This window comes from Engraulis encrasicolus, chromosome 2 (genome assembly GCF_034702125.1).
Source record: "Engraulis encrasicolus isolate BLACKSEA-1 chromosome 2, IST_EnEncr_1.0, whole genome shotgun sequence".
Lineage (NCBI taxonomy): Eukaryota > Metazoa > Chordata > Actinopteri > Clupeiformes > Engraulidae > Engraulis > Engraulis encrasicolus.
In genome coordinates, this window is record NC_085858.1 from 58,068,759 (window position 1) to 58,090,931 (window position 22,173).

A 22,173-nucleotide genomic window follows, 5' to 3' on the forward strand; every position below is an offset into this window, starting at 1 on the left:
TTACGCCAGTGTTTGTAGTTTACAGTCTGGATTCCTGAGTAGAGCAGAAATTTGCTTCACACCCGAGTCTCCAAGTTTATTATTACTCAGCCCCAGAACTGTCAGGTGTGAGGGGTTTGAAATCAGCGCTGAAGTCAGAGCAGCACATCCCTCTTCTGTTATACTGCAGGACTCAAGCCTGGAGAGAGAGATAGAGAAGGAGAGATAAAGAAGAGGTGGTAGAAGGGTAAATAATGAGAGACAGAGAGAGCAGGATATTGTTTTGGCACCTTCTGTTACTTAGACCAGGAGGTTTCAACTGGTTCTGACCCAGGGACCACCATTCAGACTAAGCAGTGGTCTACTGTGTGTATGTACACATTCCAGTGAGGGGAGTCCCTCCGACACCAAAGAGTTAACAACTGGTTCTGGCCCAGGGGGTGGAGACTGAGAGGTAGTCTGTGGCCCACTGTGTTTGTCTCCATGTTACAGAGGGGGGAGTCCCTTCTACACCTTAGCAAAGAGTTAACATGAGGGTCACTGAATAGGAATCTCCCCCCCCCCCCCACACACACACACACATGAGGGTCACTGAATAGGAAAAGGTCCCCACACATGAGGGTCACTGAATAGGAAAAGGTCCCCCACACATGAGGGTCACTGAATAGGAAAAGGTCCCCCACGCATGAGGGTCACTGAATAGGAAAAGGTCCCCCACACATGAGGGTCACTGAATAGGAAAAGGTCCCCACACATGTCATGAGGGTCACTGAAAACACAAACACACTGGAATGGACACACACATCATCTGCTGCCACATACACACACATTCCATCTTGTTGTTTCCATGAACTATAATAGTGTTTAATGTGCTTCCTCATACACTCTTTGGTGTCATTACTTACACCAGTTGCTGTAGTTTACAGCTTGGTATCCTGAGTAGAGCAGAGATCTGCTTCACTCCCGAGTCTCCAAGTGTATTCTTACTCAGATACAGCACTGTCAGGTGTGAGGGGTTTGAAATCAGCGCTGAAGTCAGAGCAGCACAGCCCTCTTCTGTTATACTGCAGGAGTTAAGCCTGGAGAGAGAGAGAGAGAGGGAGAGATAAAGAAGAGGAGGTAGAAGGGTAAATAATGAGAGACAGAGAGAGCAGGACATTGTTTTGGCACCTTCTGTTACTTAGACCAGGAGGTTTCAACTGGTTCTGACCCAGGGACCACCATTCAGACTAAGCAGTGGTCTACTGTGTGTATGTACACATTCCAGTGAGGGGAGTCCCTCCGACACCAAAGAGTTAACAACTGGTTCTGGCCCAGGGAGTGGAGACTGAGAGGTAGTCTGTGGCCCACTGTGTTTGTATCCATGTTACAGAGGGGGGAGTCCCTTCTACACCTTAGCAGAGAGTTAACATGAGGGTCACTGAATAGGAACCCCCCCCCCCCACACACACACACACGAAGGTCACTGAATAGGAAAAGGTCCCCCACACATGAGGGTCACTGAATAGGAAAAGGTCCCCCACACATGAGGGTCACTGAATAGGAAAAGGTCCCCACACATGAGGGTCACTGAATAGGAAAAGGTCCCCCACACATGAGGGTCACTGAATAGGAAAAGGTCCCCACACATGAGGGTAACTGAATAGGAAAAGGTCCCCACACATGAGGGTCACTGAATAGGAAAAGGCCCCCCCCCACATGAGGGTCACTGAATAGGAAAAGGTCCCCACACATGAGGGTCACTGAATAGGAAAAGGTCCCCACACATGAGGGTCACTGAATAGGAAAAGGTCCCCACACATGAGGGTCACTGAAAAGGTCCCCACACCCCGTGCTGCCATGAGCATCTATGTTCATGTATGTGAGCAGGTTGTCTCCTGTTCTACAGTCTGTGATTACTTGCTTCATTGGACAGGGTGTATACCATATGTTTCCTGCCTAACTGAAAACTTAGTACAAGGTGAAAACTAACCAACCAGGCACCACCCCCTACTACCAGTTTAACAGATGAGGAGCCCCCACCTCCAAATAAATGGCTAATACACTGGTGTAGCAAACTATCACATGATATCTTCTGATGAGTCACAGGAATTACCTGTAATATCAAGGAATATACATATCAACTTAAAGTCATCCTCTGCCGTTTGTGTGAGTTTGCAGGGTGCCTGCGGCATGGCTGTCTCAAAATCTACACAACAATTTAAACAAATGCTGTTTAAGTCCCCTCGCGGTGTTAATGTTTTTCATCTCAGAGTACCAACAATCAACACAAATGTGAATACCGCTATGTCTCCAGCAGCACGTGAAGTCAGTTTTTCTCATGAGATTTTATCCCCATGATGCTCATTCGACTCCATTAAAAGTTCCATGTGGGGGAATTCTGACAGCAGAGTGTGAAAGTGGTCTGGAGAGTCACCATTCACTAACTAATGACTCATTATAGCATCAGCTGACTCAGAACAGTCATTACTTACCTTTTAATCCTGCCTGTGACCATTTAAGGATATTTGTTCCTTTAAAGACATTTGCTATGAAACGAAAACTGGTAGGGAGGGATGTAATACCCACCAAGTACTAAAACACTCATTGGTACGTTGAGCTGGATCTGGCAACACACACACACACACACACACACACACACACACACACACACACACACACACACACACACACACACACACACACACACACACACACACACACACACACACACACACACACACACGTAGGCCTGGGTTATGCTTCCTGCGTGACTGTGTGTGCACAACTGTGTGTGACCGAGTGCACATATTTACTAGAGTACTGTCTGAGCAGCAATGCTCCATATTGCACCGTGTGCCTTGTGTCAGGTGTCCTACTGCATGCAAAGCTGACATAACATACACATGGCAACATGTTCACGCATGTGTGTATCCTGCAGCAAGTACAGTATACCCCGGGCCATAGAGGGATGGGAGACAATGACAGACAAGAAGCCAAGTTCACACACACACACACACACACACTGGAATGGACACACACATCAGCTGCTGCTCAACCCAAAACAGACACAGACACAGACACAGACACACACACACACACACACACACACACACACACACACACACACACACACACACACACACACACACACACACACACACACCATCATATTGTTTCCATGATGAACTATAATAGTGTTTAATGTGCTTCCTCACACACTCTTTGATGTCATTACTTACGCCAGTGTCTGTAGCTTACAGTCTGGATTCCTGAGTAGAGTAGAGATCTGCTTCACATCCGAGTCTTCAAGTTTATTATTACTCAGAGACAGTTCTGTCAGGTGTGAGGGGTTTGAAATCAGCGCTGAAGTCAGAGCAGCACAGCCCTCTTCTGTTAAACTGCAGTCCTCAAGCCTGGAGGGAGAGAGGGGGGGGGGGGGGTTTGCGGGGGGGGGTCAGAGAATGAACGTGACAGACATTGTACAATTTGGGCAGCATCTGTTAATTACACACATGCAGACAAACACACACACACACACACACACACACACACACACACACACACACACACACACACACACACACACACACCTGACTAAGCGCAAGCTCTCACACACACACACACACGCTGTAAGAAACACACACACACACACATTCTGCACATGCACATCTGGCTAAGCGCAAGCACACACACACGCTGTAAGAAACACACACACACACACATTCTGCACACGCACATCAGGCTAAGCGCAAGCACGCACACACGCTGTAAGAAACAGACACAGACACAGACACAGACACAGACACAGACACACACACACACACACACACACACACACGCACACATTCTGCACAACTGCAGTTAAGACAATGAATGAGTGGGCAGTCGTGGATAAGCGGCGTCAGACTTGTAGCCCGACCCGCCAGGTTGATGGGCGGAGTAATCAACCAGTGCTATCCCGCATCCTCCTCCATGACTGAGGTACCCTGAACATGGTACCGTCTTGCCGCACTGCTCCCCAGTGGCGTCATTGGGGGTTGCCCCCTTTCACAGGTGGGGCATACATGCAATTCTGGTGTGTGCAGTGAACACTTGTGTGCTGTGGAGTGCTGAGTCACAATGACAATGGGAGTTGGAGTGTCCCAGTTGGGGTATAATAATAGAACTAATAGAATGACTGTAAATGTGGAATGAAATTGTTCTATGATGACTAATAGTGTAATAGCCTGCTGCCACACACACTTAGCCTTCCACAGTGTTCACACACACACACACACACACACACACACACACACACACACACACACACTTACGTAGCTTTCCACAGTGTACACACACACACACACACACACACACACACACTTAGCTTTCCACAGGGTTCACACACACACACACACACACACACACACACACACTTACGTAGCTTTCCACAGTGTACACACACACACACACACACACACACACACTTAGCTTTCCACAGGGTTCACACACACACACACACACACACACACTTACGTAGATGTCCACAGTGTACACACACACACACACACACACACACACACACACACACACACACACACACACACACACACACACACACACACACACACACACACACACACACACACACACACACACACACACACACACACACACTTAGCTTGGTTCACACACACACACACACACACATACACACACACACCCAATCACTGTAAGACACACAGAAACACACACACACACACACACACACACACACACACACACACACACACACACACACACACACACACACACACACACACACACACACACAGGGATTGAGAGATAGGCCCAGGATATGCTTGCTGTGAGCGACATATTTACTTAAGTGTTGTCTGAGCACTCTGCAGCAATGCTACCATAAACTGATATAAAACACACATGGCAACATGTTCATGCACGCATGTGTGTATCCTGCAGCAAGTACAGTATACGCCGGGCCATAGAGGGATGGGAGACAAGCAGCCAAGTTCATACACACATACAGGTGCACACACACACATGCAGGTGCATACACACGAGTCGACTAAACACAAGCACACTGGAATGGACACACACACCAGCTGCTGTTCAACCCAACTCTCTCTCTCTCACACACACACACACACACACACACACACACACACACACACACACACACACACACACACACACACACACACACACACACACACACACACACACACACACACACACACACACACACTCGCTAGCTGTAAAAGTTTTCCATTACGGCTATAGTCTGATGCATCACACACTATTTGTCTCTTTACTTACCACATCAACTGTAGTTTAAAGTCTGGATTCCTGAGTAGAGTAGATATCGTCTTCACTCCAGAGTCTCCTAGTTTATTCTTATCCAGATTCAGACGTGTCAGGTGTGAGGGGTTTGAAATCAGCGCTGAACTCAGAGCAGCACAGCCCTCTTCTGTTACACTGCAGGACTCCAGCCTGGAAAGGAAGTGGAGAAGTAAGGGGAGATCACAGTTGGCCACCCTCAGTTACTTAGACACATGCAGACAGTCCATACACACATAGTATGACTATAGTAGTAGTAGCCAATGTAGTCTGATGCATCTTTATTGCTTTGCTTACCACAGTCTCCATGGTTTAAAGTCTGGATTCAAGAGTAGAGTAGATATCTGCTGCACCCCAGAGTCTCCTATTTTATTGCAACTCAGATTCAGATCTCCCAGGTGTGAGGGGTTCGATGCCAGAGATGAAGTCAGAGCAGCACAGCCCTCTTCTGTTATACTGCAGGAGTCAAGCCTGGAGGTGTGTGTGTGTGTGTGTGTGTGTGTGGGGGGGGGGGGGGGGTAACAGGAGGTGCACAAAATTCACACTGCTGTTGGACTGTAACAACCAATGCACGGTAATATATGCATTTCATTACTTTGATTTGATAAATACAAACAAAAAGTATAAGATCAAACCGTTTGGAAGAAAACATTACTGACTGACACACTTATACCACTACTGTTATTAATATAGCAGTCAACATTCAAGGATAAACAAAATACATTGTCTACATATTTTCATGCCCCATATAATAGCTGCAAATCAGAATAATATTGTAACCCCCCCATCTACAGTCCTCTGATAACATTCTTATATACACCCACATAGGATCCAAACACTAGCACTACTGTATTAGTTAGCCTGCATTCACATCCCAACTAAACTAAACTGGAGGATGTCATGGTTACTATTCATATCCAACTGGAGGATGTCATGGTTACTATGCCAACTGGAGGATGTCATGGTTACTATGCCAACTGGAGGATGTCATGGTTACTATTCATATCCAACTGGAGGATGTCATGGTTACTATGCCAACTGTAGGTTGTCAAGGTTACTATTCATATCCAACTGGATGATGTCATGGTTACTATTCCAACTGGAGGATGTCATAGTTACTATTCATATCCAACTGGAGGATGTCATGGTTACTATGCCAACTGGAGGATGGCATGGTTACTATTCATATCCAACTGGAAGATATCATGGTTACTATGCCAACTGGAGGATGTCATGGTTACTATTCATATCCAACTGGAGGATGTCATGGTTATTATTCATATCCAACTGGAGGATGTCATGGTTATTATTCATATCCAACTGGAGGATGGCATGGTTACTATGCCAACTGTAGGTTGTCAAGGTTACTATTCATATCCAACTGGAGGATGTCATGGTTACTATGCCAACTGGAGGATGTCATGGAAACTACAGTATGCCAACTGGAGGATGTCATGGTTACTATCCCAACTGGAGGATGTAATGGTTACTATGCCAACTGGAGGATGTAGGCCTAATGGTGCAGCAAGTGTCCATGTAGAAAGAAGTAAATGTATTAATCAAAACAACAGCCCACCTCAATAATAAGCACATTCTCAGATTTGTTTACAATCACAATACATTGGGGTTAATCTAGTCATTTCTCACAGTACTGTGTATTAAGTGTGTATGTGTGTGCATGTGTGTATATGTGTGTACATCATACAATATCGCCCCAATACTATATGGCCATATCTGCTGAATGCTGATTTCTGTTCTCATGTCACACATACAGTACATAGAACATGGTTTCTGTATTAGAAGTTGTAATTATCAAATTCAAACAACTAACTTGAGTGTCTTGATTCTGCAGTGTGAGTCCTCCAGTAGAGCGCAGAGCTGCTTCACTCCGGAGTCTCCTGGTATCTTCCCACTCAGATCCAGCTCTGTCAGCAGTAAAGGGTTTTCATGTAGAATTGAAGTCAGATAGGCACAGGCCTGTTCAGCAGCATCACTCTTCAACAACCTACAGAAACAACAGAAGAATCACTAATTTCACACACGTCCACACTAATGCTACTCACCAACCTTCCAGAGGCACAAACGTACGCAGGGTCACATACAAAGACAAATCAAACAGGCACACAAATGCATATAGTATATGACCTTATTGTACAGACATTATGATAGATCGAACATGTTACACAGCTGTGCATGTAATCCAAAAGTACCTTAAGTGCCTTAAGGTAGTCAAATAGATTAGAGTGACCAACATTGCTGTCCAGTATTATAATATAGGTTAGTGCATAGTTTAATACAGTGCAATACATCATATAGAAATAAAGTATAATTTAAAATATTGTACAGACATTATGCTACATGAAACATATTACACAGCTGTGCATGTAACCAAAAATTATGCAAACGTGCCTTAAGGTAGTTAAATACTAGATTAGAATGGCCAGCATTGTTAACCAGTATTATAGTGTAGCCTAGTGCCTAGTGTAATACATTATACTATATGGTATAGAGTTTAATTAAAAATAGTCCAAAAGGTCTTAAGGGGTAGAAGGTGATCTGATGTGATAAGGTGCCATGTGGTAAATAAATGAATACTGTATTGGAAGTGTAGATTCTGTATTCTGTGTAAATACTGTATTGAAAGTGTCTTGGATGTGGATTATCCAGTGCTATGAGTGTCCCTTAGTGCAGTGATCATCCTGGATGGGGCATTTGGGAGGTTTGGGTCTAGCTGCCTCCACAAGGTGTAAAGGGGATTGGCAGGGGAATCATGCACTTCAGTCCTCTATGATGTGTGGCATTAAACAACTGTATGACCTTGGGGACAAATGACCTCTGTAACCTGCCTGTCCTGTAGGAGATGGACTGGCAGGGGGATCGTGCACTTCAGTCCTCTATGTCTTTAGCTAATCAGACCCCTCTGATTGATGATTGTGTGCATGGAGTGGCTGGCCTTGTCCAGACTGATGATGATGATGTGCATGGCGTGACTGGCCTTGACCAGACTGATGATGATTGTGTGCATGGAGTGGCTGGCCTTGTCCAGAATGGAGTGCAGTCTGCTACGGGTTCTACCCTGTAGTGAGAGTCTCCAGTTCCATACCCACTCATGGACCCTGCCTTCCTCATCACTCACCAAGTCTCTCTCTAATGCGACCACCTCATCAAGAAGATGGACTAGAGTCTGTATCTGATTAGACTCTTCTGGTTGTAGTAGAGTAGATTAGTAACATAATCGTTCACTTTGGTATAAAAGCATGACATTTGGTACAGATACTCTCCAAGGGTCACTTTTTGGAAAAAAAAAAAAGCGCTGGCCACGCAAAAATTGGTAACACTTCCAAATAAGGGGCCATAATTAACAGTAAAGTAGCTGCAACCTAATACTCAAGTAAGGGTTAATAATCATTACTTAATGCCACATTAGACACATATTAATTGTTATTAATGCATATGTTGAGCATTAGTAAGCAGTTACTTAACTATTAGATAACTATTACCTTGTGTTACAAGTTAATAGCATATTATTATTTAACTAATAGATAAGTAAGGGCACAGTTAATAATTAAGTAGCTATCAGGTCATACTTAACTAAGGACCAAAATTAACACTTACTTAATACAAAAGTAAGGCATAACTAATGGTTAATTAATACATAAATATTGGGTTTTGGGACCCTTATATTAGAGTTGGCTGAGGATAACTAATGGTTAATTAATAGATAGATATTGCTGTTTGGGACCCTTATATTAGAGTTGGCTGCAGATAACTAATGGTTAATTAATCGATAGATATTGGTGTTTGGGACCCTTATAATAGAGTTGGCTGAGCATACCTAATAGTTAAGTAATTAATATACTGTGACATCTAGTTTTCACTCGTTCAAACCACTGTAATAGTGGCAACAGGAGCCATTATATAGCAAGGATTGGACGTACACTTCTCAATGATGGTGGGGTGATGAGATGTAATTTTTTCATGCACCACTTATTAGTTTTAATGGTAAAACCCCTACAATAAATGCAGAACATTATGAAGAGTAATAGTTTTGAAGCGAAACTAAACCATTCCTTTGTGATAATAGGTTAATGTTTGAGAATATTAGCTCCAAGAAGAGCAGTGCATGATGGGTACGCAATCTAGAGACGACAATATTTCGAGATTATTTAATCATTAGATATGCCTTGCTTTTGTATTGCATTGTACTGCATTTATTGTAGGGTTTTTACCATTAAAATTAATAAATGGTGCATGAAAAAATGACATCTCATCACCCCACCATCATTGAGAAATGTACGTCCAATCCTTGCTATATAATGGCTCCTGTTGCCACAATTACAGTGATTTGAATGAGTGAAAACTAGATGTCACAGTAGATTAATTACTTAACTATTAGTGTCGCGTCAAGCGGTGCCTGGGGTCGGGCTCGCTTGATTGACAGGTGCCTGCTCCATTCGTTGCTGCGCTGAGATGCGTGGTGCGCTTCCTCACTGAACAGGTGAATTCCATTACTGCACTGATTGCCCGTAATTAGCTGTCTGTCTGAACAAAAGACACGCGGAGTTGGCGTTCTAGTCAGTGGCAAAATAGCAGCAGGAGTGGTTGCAGCAAAGACTGACCGCAGTAAAAGTGTGCGCTAAATAAAGTTCATGAAAGAATCTTCACACCACATGGGGAATAAGGACTACAGAGGCTACCGGTGAGCTATGGACACTGTTTTATCTGTAAATGTATCTACACAGTGAAGCATGACAATGTTTGTTTCATTAACTGTGCTTGATGTAATGAGTAGGCCTAATCACTGCTGTCTGTGGGTACATTGTTTGTTTCATGTCGCGGACATGTGTCACGCCTAATCACGTTAGTCGTATTCTCATTTTGTTTCCTTCGTTATTTATGTGCAGGAAAACATGCAGTTTGTAAAGCATAGCCTACTTCAAATGGCTCATGGCTGAAAGTAAACTGATCACTCAATATTTCTGTTAGTTTATGCAACTTCTTCCGGTTGGATGCTTGCTCGGTAACAGCTCAACCTGGTTGATTACCAATTTGTCTGAAATGTCTAATTTTACTTCCTGGTTGTAAAATGATTAAAAACGGTTAACATACTTACCCTTTGATGGTTTACATGTACTTACCTTGTAGAATGGTTAAAATTGTAGCTCAAAATGGTTCAAATATACTTACCTGATACTCACCTTTTGTTGCCTTTTTGCCATTGACGTTGGGTAAAATGTACATTTGTGTTGTGTTTAAAAATTGACTGAGACCAATGCACTTTGTTTAATTATTTTCATTTTGTGTTTATTTGTTGAAAGGTTTTTCACCTTTTGTGTCTACGACAAAACACCACTGAAAGTCAATAAAAAGACAACGAGTGGAATCCTGTGTCCATCCCAGTCCTTCCATTTCAAGCGTGGAATCCCATGTGTGCTGTTAGACTTGACAGTGAAAAACCGCCGCTACAGTGGAACACCGCTACAGTGGACACCAACGACGACTGCCAGAGAATCGCCTGTCAAGAGCCGTCTGCAGTTGTTCGCAACCAAACAAGCGCATCACTTTGCTGACCACAACCGCCTGCTGCTGCCGCCGGTGAAGGGCAAAAGAAAACTCCATCGCGCCACAAACCCAAAAGAGGGAGAAGCCTAGCCACTTCACCTGGGGGCCTGGAGAAGAACGCCTGAAGTCACCTGAGAAAAAAATATCAGTGAAAAAAAATATATATCACTAGTGAAAAAGAAAAAATTATCACGAGTGAAAAAATAAATAATAAAAAAAAAAAACAATGAAAAAATAACAATAATAATAAAAAAGATCACAGTGAAAAAAAAGATTCACAAAGTGACAAAAGATTCACAAAGTGAAAAAAGATTCACAAAGTGACAAAAAAAAAGATTCACAAAGTGGCAAAAAAAAAGAAATTCACAAAGTGACAAAAAAAAAGATTCACAAAGTGACAAAAAAAAGATTCACAAAGTGACAAAAAAAAGATTCACAAAGTGACAAAAAAAGATTCACAAAGTGACAAAAAAAAGATTCACAAAGTGATACAAAATCATTGAAAAAAAAATGGCAACGTCATTGGACGAGCTGAAGACTGAACGCACCACAGCCAAAAGACTTTTCTCCCGTCTCGCAAACCTACCCAGAGATGACCATGGAGGAGCTAAAACAACACTTCAACAAGCTCACATCAGAGTGCTCCAGAGTCATGGAGGCGAATGATGACGTCGAGGCAGCCTACATGACTGAAGCAGACGTAGCCACAGTGGAGGACTTGAGCACAGAGAAGAAAGCAGACTTGGAAAAGACAGAGGAGTACTGCAAGCAGAAGACCAAAGAAGTAAAGCTCCTGATCCAACAAGCACTCTGGGGGCACGGGGAAATGGAGCTGGCCCTGGCTCTACACAACGCTGAAGTCGAGCTCAAGAAGGTCTCCTCTGCCCAGCTTGACGTGACCCTGGAAGGTTATGACTTCATGCTACAGCACTTCGAGAGGTTGGTGCTGAAGGCAAGAGAGGCACACAACGACTGGAATCGCTGGGCTCCTGCGGCAGAAAAGAAAGACACTGATCGCCGCATGATGGAGCTCGAAGTGCAACTTCCCCAGCTGGTGTCACAAAAGGCCGCCTTTATAAAGGCAGCGAAGATCAAGGCGGAAGAAGAACCCACTGCCCACCGTACAGCGCCAGTGCCAGCAATCAAGTTGAAAGCTACAGCCCTCCCAAAGTTTGCTGGAGACCAACGCAGCTACTACAGGTGGAAAAAGGAGTGGGAAGCTCTTCAGAGGCAAGGGGAACCTACAGGATCGAAGGAGGTCAAGAAATTCCAGCTACTGGACAGCATCGACCAGAAGCTGGCAGAAAACTTGCATCTATCGACCTACAGCACAGCGAAGGAGATCTTCAGGGTCCTTGACAATCGTTTCGGAAACCAGACCAACATCGCTCTCGAGATCATCGAAGATCTGCAAGCAACTCCTGCAGTCAAAGCCGGTCAGCCAAGAGAAGTCATTGAGCTAATCCAAACAGTTGAGAAGGCTCTTTATGACTTAAACGATCTGGACAATGCAGAGGCGATTAAGAACCCCATCGTTACCAAATCCATTGAGGGCAAGCTGCCAGAGACACTCAAAAAAGACTGGCTCACCCACGCTGCTGCAGAAAATAACGCTGTGACCAATCGTAACCGCTTTGACAAGCTGCTGGCTTACCTAAAGTCCCAGGAAGCCATCTACGAACAACTGGACCAGCTCAAAGACGGTGTTCAACCCTCCAAGGACAGGACCATGGTTCTGAAGCAAGCCAGAACAAAGACCACCATCGGCCCTGCGGCGACGTTCAACAGTGATGCAGCAGGGTGCGGTGTCTGCGGTGACCCAAAGCATAGGAGAAAGCTGTACTTCTGTAGAAAGTTCAGGACCAGCATGCAGCCAGTGGAAAAGGAGGATGCAGCACAACGAATCGGTGCCTGCAGAAAATGCCTCGAAGTCCACACTGGTGAGAGTTGCTGGAAAACCACTTACGTATGCAGCAATCCAGAGTGCGAAGACCAACATCACTACCTCCTCTGTCCAGTAGCAAGACCTCAGTACCAGAGGGCACCCAACACCAGTCCAGCGAGGGCGGCGGCCAAAAGACTCACTGAACCACAGAAGCAGTTCCTCTCCAAACTCACTCGAGAGATGGCGGAGCAGTGTCGAGATGCCTTCTGCCACATCGCATCCAGGACCTTCAACTCCAGTTCTGGTGAGCGAGGCCTCCTTGAAGAATACGGCCTCACAGAGAATCCAGTCCTTCTGATGCTCCTCAACGTCACCGCCAGCGATGGACAAAACATCGGTACCCTCATCGATCTGGCATCAGACACCAATTACATAACGCACAAAGCTGCAAGAAATCTGAATCTGCAAAGTGAAGACGTCACACTGGTGGTTCATGGCGTTGGAGGCATGAGGGTGTCTGTTGCAACAAAGCGGTACCTGCTGAAGATACGTGTCAGCACCCCAAGCGGGACAATCATAGCGCATCAACTGCTCTGCTATGGACTTGAAAAAATTGCAGACGTTCATAGACATGTCCCGGCAAAAACATTACAGAAGATCTTCCCAGACATCGCCCTTCAAGACCTGGCAAGACCAAAGGAGATCCAACTTCTCATCAGCCACAAAGAGGGGCAGCTGGTACCCCAGAAGATCCGTTCTGTTGGTGACCTGGTGTTGTGGGACGGCCCGCTTGGAAAGACCATCGGAGGCACACATCCAGGCCTTTTCGAAGAAGTCTCCTTGGCAGCCCATACCTCCAAAACCCACTTTGCAAGATCCATGCAAACTGCCACCATCAAATACATTGAACTCACTTCCCAAGTCCCAGTCTCCTGCCAACCTCCCAGACATTCCAGATCCCAGTCCAACATAGCCACTAGCGAATTCCCGAAGTGGTGGAAATGGGAAAGCATCAGCGCAGCTGTTGGACGAAGATGCAGGGGCAGCAAAGAGGATACGCTGGCCGACGAAAGGGAGATGGTGAGAGAAGACTTACCAAAATCAAGACTTGCTTCTCACAAAAACCTCGCCCAACAGAAAACCCTCACGCTTAACGCCAATCAGACCCTGCAAGGAGGAGAATTCTCTGTGAAGCTCAGGGTCTGCATGGATCAAAGTGGGAGGAGCGGGTCGAGAGATGAGAAGACCAAGTCAATCCCAATGTGGCAAGAACAAACTCATCCACTCACCAGAAGAGAGCAGAGTCAAGTCAGACTCCTCAGGACGCGCTCACCACCAGGCCCATTCGAGCGACCAGGTGCAATCGCCTTCCCTGATGGCAGTGAACGATGGCAGTCCGGTCCGCAGCTCCCTCAGCTTCCTGAGGGGGAGCGGCCGAAGAGGTCAACGGAAGACACTGCTGAAAGAGCAAGAGATGGTGTCGCCAAGGTGCAGAGGAAAGCATTCTCTGCTGTTGCAGTCCGGGACAGTGCCCAGTCCATTTCCAGGAATGGTCCAGTGGCAGCAGTCCAGCAGCTGGACGAAAGGCACCCCAGCCGTCTAAGACGTCTGGTCTGGACAAAGGCATGGACTTGTAGAGCGGCAAAGGGGTTTCTGCATGCCAAAAGAGGGGATGAAGAAAAGTGGGAGGTAGTACCTCCATTCAGCAAAATTGCATCGGCGGAGGGGAAATTGCGTGCCTCAAGATGTGCCTGGCTGCGTGAGGGCGTCATCCTCACAAACAACCGCAAGGACCATCGACAACAGAGACCAGGCCACCAGTTCCTGATGTGTGGAGGGTGGGAGGCCTCTGTTTCCAGCCCAAGCTGGGACCTCTCCCGTCCCCAACCAGCTAAGTGAAGACTTCAAACAGGTCCTGGTGGTACCACATTGCACCACAGAATATGTCGCACTACACTGCACCACACTGCACCACGCCTCATGGTCATCCTCAGTCACCAGAAACCAACTCGCCTGTTGAGGGCGATCTTCCAGTGTAACGACACAGCAAGATCGAGTGGGAGGTGTTGCGTCAAGCGGTGGCTGGGGTCGGGCTCGCTTGATTGACAGGTGCATGCTCCATTCGTTGCTACGCTGAGATGCGTGGTGCGCTTCCTTGCTGAACAGGTGAATTCCATTACTGCACTGATTGCCCGTAATTAGTTGTCTGTCTGGACAAAAGACACGCGGAGTTGGCGTTCTCAGTGGCAAAATAGCAGCAGGAGTGGTTGCAGCATAGACTGGCTGCAGTAAAAGTGTGCAAAATAAAGTTCATGAAAGAATCTTCACACCACATGGGGAATAAGGACTACAGAGGCTACCGGTGAGCTATGGACACTGTTTTATCTGTAAATGTATCTGCACAGTGAAGCATGACAATGTTTGTTTCATTAACTGTGTTTGATGTAAAGAGTAGGCCTAATCACTGCTGTCTGTGGGTACAGTGTTTGTTTCATGTCGCAGACATGTGTCACGCCTAATCACGTTAGTCGCATTCTCATTTTGTTTCCTTCGTTATTTATGTGCAGGAAAACATGCAGTTTGTAAAGCATAGCCTACTTCAAATGGCTCATGGCTGAAAGTAAACTGATCACTCAGTATTTCTGTTAGTTTATGCAACTTCTTCCGGTTGGATGCTTGTTCGGTAACATCTCAACCTGGTTAATTACCAATTTGTCTGAAATGGCTAATTTTACCTCCTCGTTGTAAAATGATTAAAAACGGTTAACATACTTACCCTTTGATGGTTTACATGTACTTACCTTGTAGAATGGTTAAAATTGTAGCTCAAAATGGTTCAAATATACTTACCTGATACTCACCTTTTGTTGCCTTTTTGCCATTGACGTTGGGTAAAATGTACATTTGTGTTGTGTTTAAAAATTGACTGAGACCAATGCACTTTGTTTAATTATTTTCATTTTGTGCTTATTTGTTGAAAGGTTTTTCACCTTTTGTGTCTACGACAAAACACCACTGAAAGTCAATAAAAAGACAACGAGTGGAATCCTGTGTCCATCCCAGTCCTTCCATTTCAAGCGTGGAATCCCATGTGTGCTGTTAGACTTGACAATTAGGTATGCTCAGCCAACTCTATTATAAGGGTCCCAAACACCAATATCTATCGATTAATTAACCATTAGTTATCCTCAGCCAACTCTAATATAAGGGTCCCAAAACCCAACATTTATGTATTAATTAACCATTAGTTATGCCTTACTTTTGTATTAAGTAAGTGTTAATTTTGGTCCTTAGTTAAGTATGACATGATAGCTACTTAACTATTAACTGTGCCATTACTTATCTATTAGTTAAATAATAATATGCAATTAACTTGTAACACAACATAATAGTTATCTAATAGTTAAGTAACTGCTTACTAATGCATTAATAACAATTAATATGTGTCTAATGTGGCATTAAGTAATGATTATTAACCCTTACTTAAGTATTATTTTGTAGCTACTTTACTGTTAATTATGGCCCCTTATTTGGAAGTGTTACCCAAAGATTCAATATGGCGGCCATTTTTCAAGATGGCCGCCACTGCTACTGAATGGTTAGTGTAAAACCCATTAACTTTGGTTTAAAAACATGAAATTTGGCTCAAATACTCTCTAAGGGTCACTTTTCAGTAAAAAGCACTGGCCACGCAAAAAAATCAATATGGCGGCCATTTTTCAAGATGGCCGCCTTTTCTACTATGGGTTAGTGTAATAGCCACTTACTTTGGGATACAAACATGAAATTTGGCTAAAATACTCTCTAAGGGTCACTTTTTAGAAAAAAAGCGCTGGCCACGCAAAAATTCAATATGGCGGCCATTTTTCAAGATGGCCGCCACTGCTACTGAATGGTTAGTGTAAAACTTTGGTTTAAAAACATGAAATTTGGCTCAAACACTCTCTAAGGGTCACTTTTTAGAAAAAAAAATTCTGGACACACTAAAAGTCAATATGGCAGCCATTTTTCAAGATGGCCGCCTCTGCTACTAATGGTCAGTGTAAAAGCCTTTTAGTTTGGTATAAAGACATGAAATTTGGCTGAAATACTCTCTACAGGTCACTTTTTAGAAAAAAAAAACACTGGCCAAGCAAAAAATTCAATGTGGTGGCCTATTTTCAAGACGGCCGTCATTGCTACTAAATGGTTAGTGCAAAAAACATTTACTGTTACATAAAATTTGGCTGAAATGCTGTCTGAGGGGCACTGTTTTGAAAAAGACCCTGGCCACCCAAAAATTCAATATGTCGGTCATTTCTCAAGATGGCGGCCATTGCTACTAAATGGTTGGTGTAAAAGTCGTTTCGTTTGGTATAAAAACATGAAAGTTGTCATAAATGCTCTCTGAGGGCCACTGTTTTGGAAAAAGGCACAGTGGCCACACAGAAATTCAATATGGCAGCAATTTTTCAAGATTAGCACCAATGTCCTTGACCATCTCCACCAAGACTGCATTCAAAAAATTGGTTTGAAATCCCTTTTCCGAGCTCACTCTGATGGCAGCTATTGCCTAAGGCTATGAGAACACAAAGCGCCCACACACTGTCAGGCTATGGGGTCGCAAAGCTCTCACCATACCGGCTCATCAAAAGCTATACACCACTGGCCTTGTTGGATTAGGAAAGACTGGACCACATGAACATTGTCAATTGCCAGGTGGTGTACTGTTGCTACAAACTATAAATTTCCCATCTTCAGGGCTGGATTAACCCACAAGCTAGTTATGGCTACAGTCTAGGGGCCCCCACTTGCCAGGGGGATCCAGTTAGCTAAAGGGGGGAGTGTGGAGGACAGAATTGTGACAAGAGGCAGTATTGAGATTTGTCTCCATATATGTTATTCTTAATTTCTAGCTTGGAATGACGCTGGCCATTTAGTTTTGCAGCGACATTTCCTGTCAAACTGTAGCCTAGGGGCCCCAGTCCATCTTAATCTGGCCCTGCCCATCGTGCTTTGCAACATGACTGACCACAGTGTCCTTACCGATATCATTAACCCAATGTGTCACCTCATTTGATCCCAGCCAACATGCTCCTTGTGCGCCTCGGGGCTACTCAGATTCAAACTTGAGGATTCACCTATCCCTGAGCATTGGAAGAGATGTCAACAGTGTCCCACCACTGTAATAAAGCACCACATTCGACTGCAGGATGAATGCTCATCCCCAATCCACTGAATGTTTTTTGGTCTCATGTGGGTACTACTACTGAGAACTTTATAAAGTTTTCAGTGATGACAAAGATGTTTTGTGTGTCACAACTGTCTGCTCCAGAGACAAAGAGGTAGTCCATGCAGATGAGCTCCAGTGGGTACATGGCACCTCAAGCACTTTTCTTTGATGTCATTGGCCATGCCAGGCCATAAAAAACTGGGCACGGGCAAGTTATAGGGCTCATTCTGCACCTACATAGATGCCCAACCTCATCATGCACACCCTCTAGTGCAGTCTTCCAGAACTATTTCGGGAGCACCAGCTGATACACATACCTGCCGTGATCAACCCTCTAGCGGTACAGCACACATCTCTCTTCTCCAGCTCATGTCACTGAGCTTAGCCTTAGGAGGTTCTGAATGGACTGCTGTGTGACTGGACTTAGTCACTCACCCTAGAAGGCCAACAACTTGACGGAAGTGTGGGTCATCTGCTAGAGCTTGCGCCAATATCATCCATGGCAGAACATCTTGACCAAAAGAATCGGGGACTGATGATGCATCAATGGCATGTAACTCAGCTACCGTATGACTGTGGCTGAGCAAAGGTCATTCATGGAGACAACACAGTGAAATCAACATTCAGCAGAGAGCACTTCATAAGAGATGGATGGTTCAGCCACATTTATGAAGCTAGATTTGATATGTTTGCCCATAAGCAACCAAAGGTCAACCAAAAGCAGAGAGTCCTGCTGACTGTGGACAGAAAAAGCTTGGTAAACAATGGGAGGTCTTCTGGACTGCAAATCTAACAATTGCAGAAAATTGTGAAAAACTATCAAGTGTGGCTGCAAAGATGCATATGTTTTAAATTGGGTTTCAGTTGCACAGACCTTTGCAGCTGTACATGTGAATAGAGGATATGTGATTCTAGACCATGATTTACTGTATATGTACCAATTTTAAAAACAGCATTAGCAATGGCAGCCGTCTTGAAAATGGATACCATATTGATTTTTTGTGTAGTGTAGAAATGTAGATTTTTTTGTGGGCCTTCTTCCAAAACAGTGGCCCACAGAGAGTATTTCTGCCAAAACAAATGTTTTTATACCAAAGTAAACAACTTTTACACCAACTATTGACGAGCAATGGAGGCCATCTTGAAAAATGGCCGCCATATTGAATTGTTGGATGGCCAATGCATTTTTTTCCAAAACAATGGCCCTCAAACAGTATTTCAGCCAAATTTCATGTTTTAATACCAAAGTAAATGGTTTTTACACTAATCGTTTAGTAGCAATGGCGGCCATCTTGAAAAACGGGTGCCATGTTGAAATTTTGCGTGGCCAGTGCTTCTTTTCTTAAAAGTGACCCTTAGAGAGTATTTCAGCCAAATTTCATGTTCGTATACCAAAGTAAATGGCTTTTACACTAACCGATAGTAGAAAAGACGGCCATCTTGAATAATGGTCGCCATATTGATTTTTTTGTGTGACCAGTGCTTTTTACGAAAAAGTGACCCTGAGAGAGTATTTGAGCCAAATTTCATGTTTTTAAACCAAAGTTAATGGGTTTTACACTAACCATTCAGTAGCAGTGGCGGCCATCTTGAAAAATGACCGCCATATTGAATTTTTGCGTGGCCAGCGCTTTTCTTCAAAAAAGTGACCCTTAGAGAGTATTTTAGCCAAATTTTATGTTTGTATCCCAAAGTAAGTGGCTATTACACTAACCAATAGTAGAAAAGGCGGCCATCTTGAAAAATGGCCGCCATATTGATTTTTTTGCGTGGCCAGTGCTTTTTACTGAAAAGTGACCCTTAGAGAGTATTTGAGCCAAATTTCATGTTTTTAAACCAAAGTTAATGGGTTTTACACTAACCATTCAGTAGCAGTGGCGGCCATCTTGAAAAATGGCCGCCATATTGAATTTTTGGGTAACACTTCCAAATAAGGGGCCATAATTAACAGTAAAGTATCTACAACCTAATACTTTAGTAAGGGTTAATAATCATTACTTAACTCCACATTAGACACATATTAATTGTTATTATACCACGGCAGTCTGGAATCTCCCATTGTGACGCGCTAAATTGGGTATTGATTAACTGTCTATATATGCACACCTGAAGTAGTCCCACTATTAGGTCACTTTTCTGACCGCATAACTCCAGTGTATCAATGCGCCAAGGCACGCACGTTCATAAATTACACACAAAAAAGTTGCAAGCATTACGCGCTGAAGTGACACATGTGGCACCGCGCGTCTGGAAACACCAGCAATGTATAGTGAATCTGGAGCAAATCTTAGTAGGCCTAATCAAATTTGAAACATGTTTATTTCTACCAACTGACCATCACTCTGTCAACTTTGTGATAGAGAGAGAGAGAGAGAGAGAGAGAGAGAGAGATTCCCTGCGCAAAGGGACGCCCGTTTCACGTGGGCGTTTCTTCCCCGCGAGAGGAGATGTTTCCTGCGGCTGTAGCGTTTATCAGTTGAGAGAGTAGCGTAACTTGTGAAAAGTATGGGATATTTTCGGATCAATAGGCTTAACTATGGGAACGCAGTGGAAAATAAATCAAGGGGAGTTTCCTATGGGAGGAGAGCACATTGACGAGGTGCCTGTTTTGATGAAGTTAATGGCGAGGTGAGGCAGTTAGAATGTCGCCAAGATGCGCGGGGTATTTTTTTAATCTATTGAGATCTGTACATGTGTAGGAATCATGCCAACTGTAGCATGGTCTAGTTGGCAAGTCAGACGCGCCCATATATCGAATGGGTAGAACATTGAGGCGACCGACTTGACAACCAAATGCGATAGAATTAACGACTGGCTCTTGACTTGACAACCGAATGCGATAGAACTATCAACGGTGTCTTGGCCGTAGCAACCTTCAATTTAGAATTAGCAACGGCAGTTCGCCAGAAAGTTATGAAAAGAAGCTTCTTGTGGCGGAAGGAATTAGTTCTACATAAAACCTTTGTTTTAGCCATTATAGCATCGAAATAATGCCTCAAATAAATTTCAGACAGTGTGGCAACCGTGGTATAAGCGGGATAATTGACTTCACGGTGTGCGTATAACAGGAAAAATAATGCACACCGAGGTGTAACGGCCACTCCGCTTCGCGGCCGCATCACCACCTAGGTGTGTATTATTTTTCCTGTTATACGCACACCGTGTCGTCAATTATCCCTTACTTAATGCATATGTCAAACATTAGCAAGCAGTTACTTAACTATTAGATAACTATTACCTTGTGTTACAAGTTAATTGCATATTATTATTTAACTAATAGATAAGTAATGGCACAGTTAATAGTTAAGTAGCTATCATGTCATACTTAACTAAGGACCAAAATTAACACTTACTTAATACAAAAGTAAGGCATAACTAATGGTTAATTAATACATAAATATTGGGTTTTGGGACCCTTATATTAGAGTTGGCTGAGGATAACTAATGGTTAATTAATAGATAGAAATTGCTGTTTGGGACCCTTATATTAGAGTTGGCTGCGGATAATTAATGGTTAATTAATCGATAGATATTGCTGTTTGGGACCCTTATAATAGAGTTGGCTGAGCATACCTAATAGTTAAGTAATTAATCTACTGTGACATCTAGTTTTCACTCATTCAAATCACTGTAATTGTGGCAACAGGAGCCATTATATAGCAAGGATTGGACGTACATTTCTCAATGATGGTGGGGTGATGAGATGTCATTTTTTCATGCACCACTTATTAATTTTAATGGTAAAAACCCTACAATAAATGCAGAATATTATGAAGAGTAATAGTTTTGAAGCGAAACTAAACCATTCCTTTGTGATAATGAAGTTAATGTTTGAGAATATTAGCTCAAAGAAGTGCAGTGCATGATGGGTACGCAATCTACAGACAACAATATTTCGGTATTATTTAATCATTAGATATGCCTTGCTTTTGTATTAAGTAATTGTTAATTAAGGTCCTTAGTTAAGTATTACCTAATAGCTACTTAACTATTAACTGTACCCTTACTTAACTATTAGTTAACACTTACTTAATACAAAAGCAAGGCATATCTAAACAGTCCAAAACAGTGGCCCACAGAGAGTATTACTGCCAAAACAAATGTTTTTATACCAAAGTAAACAACTTTTACACCAACTATTGACGAGCAATGGAGGCCATCTTGAAAAATGGCCGCCATATTGAATTGTTGGATGGCCAATGCATTTTTTTCCAAA

At 43.7% G+C, this 22,173-nt stretch overlaps 1 protein-coding gene across 1 annotated transcript in view; it reads right to left on the minus strand.

The window, feature by feature from the left end:
* LOC134465311 (NACHT, LRR and PYD domains-containing protein 12-like) overlaps positions 1 to 22,173 on the minus strand; it is a 44,743-nt gene continuing 22,570 nt past the window's right edge. The window contains exons 7-11 of the mRNA XM_063218928.1: positions 7,130 to 7,303; positions 5,596 to 5,769; positions 5,278 to 5,451; positions 3,201 to 3,374; positions 1 to 178 (exon numbers count right to left, since the gene is read on the minus strand). Coding sequence (XP_063074998.1) covers positions 1 to 178; positions 3,201 to 3,374; positions 5,278 to 5,451; positions 5,596 to 5,769; positions 7,130 to 7,303 — 874 coding nt within the window. The remainder of the gene's footprint in view (positions 179 to 3,200; positions 3,375 to 5,277; positions 5,452 to 5,595; positions 5,770 to 7,129; positions 7,304 to 22,173) is intronic.